General features: G+C 56.0%; 1 protein-coding gene across 1 annotated transcript in view; it reads right to left on the reverse strand.

The window, feature by feature from the left end:
* LOC103612499 (alpha-actinin-4) overlaps positions 1 to 982 on the reverse strand; it is a gene marked incomplete at its 3' end in the record, with an annotated part of 11,498 nt that overhangs the window by 5,280 nt on the left and 5,236 nt on the right. Inside the window, exon 8 of the mRNA XM_017729552.1 lies at positions 359 to 451. Coding sequence (XP_017585041.1) covers positions 359 to 451 — 93 coding nt within the window. The remainder of the gene's footprint in view (positions 1 to 358; positions 452 to 982) is intronic.

Genomic DNA, 982 nt, shown 5'->3' on the forward strand with positions numbered 1-982 from the left:
GTGTGGGGGGCTGGACCCACACCAGCAGCTGGGGGCACAGGGAATTTGGGGTTTGGGATGGGGTTTGGGGGCTGGATCCACGTCAGCAGCTGGGGGGAACAGGGAATTTGGGGTTTGGGGTGGGGTTGGGGGGCTGGACCCACGTCAGCAGCGGGGGGGAACAGGGAATTTGGGGTTTGGGGCCTGGATCCACACCAGCAGCTGGGGGGACACGGATCGGGGGGTTGGGATGGGGTTTGGGCTTTTTGGGGCGGGATTTTGGGATCCCCCCTTTACTTCGGGCACCAGGCGCTCGCAGTGCTCCGTGGGGGCATTCTGAGGGATTCTGGGCTGGGATTTTAGAATTGTCCCCCCTTACATCCGAGGCCAGGCGCTCGTAGTCCTCCATGAGCTGCTCGTTCTCCTGGTTCACCGCCAGCACTTTGCAGATCCGATTCGCCGCCGTCTCCGCCTGCGGGGAACAGGAACGGGAATGGGAATGGGAAACGGGGGCAGGGGACACCCCCAGCTCCGGGGAAAAGGGGGAAGGAGGGAAGAATAAGAATAAAGGCGGAGGAAACCACAAGGATGAAAGTAGAACAGAAAGGAGAAGGAAAGTGCAGGAGAAAAGTAGAAGGAAAAAAGGGAAAGTAAAAGGAAGAAAAGAAAAACAAAGAGGAAAAGGTGGACGAAAAAGGAGAGAAAAGTATAAAGTAGGAGAAAAAAGAGGGGGAAAGAAACAGGAAAATTGGGAGAAAATAGGGGGAAAATTTAAAAATGCCAAAGGAAAAGGAAAGAGAAAAGAAAGGGGAAAGAAAAAGAAAACCCAGCCCTCGCTGGGCCTGATCCCAATCCCGATCCCGATCCACACGGATTGTCCTGCCCCAAGCAGGAGGAGGAGGAGGAGGAGGAGGAAGGAAAAGGCTGGGCTGGAGGTACCTGGGTGGGAAGCAGAGGAGGAATCCAGGAGGAGGAGCAGAAGGACGGACGTCAGCGGGAAGAG

This window comes from Corvus brachyrhynchos, unplaced genomic scaffold (assembly GCF_000691975.1).
Source record: "Corvus brachyrhynchos isolate BGI_N302 unplaced genomic scaffold, ASM69197v1 scaffold543, whole genome shotgun sequence".
NCBI lineage: Eukaryota > Metazoa > Chordata > Aves > Passeriformes > Corvidae > Corvus > Corvus brachyrhynchos.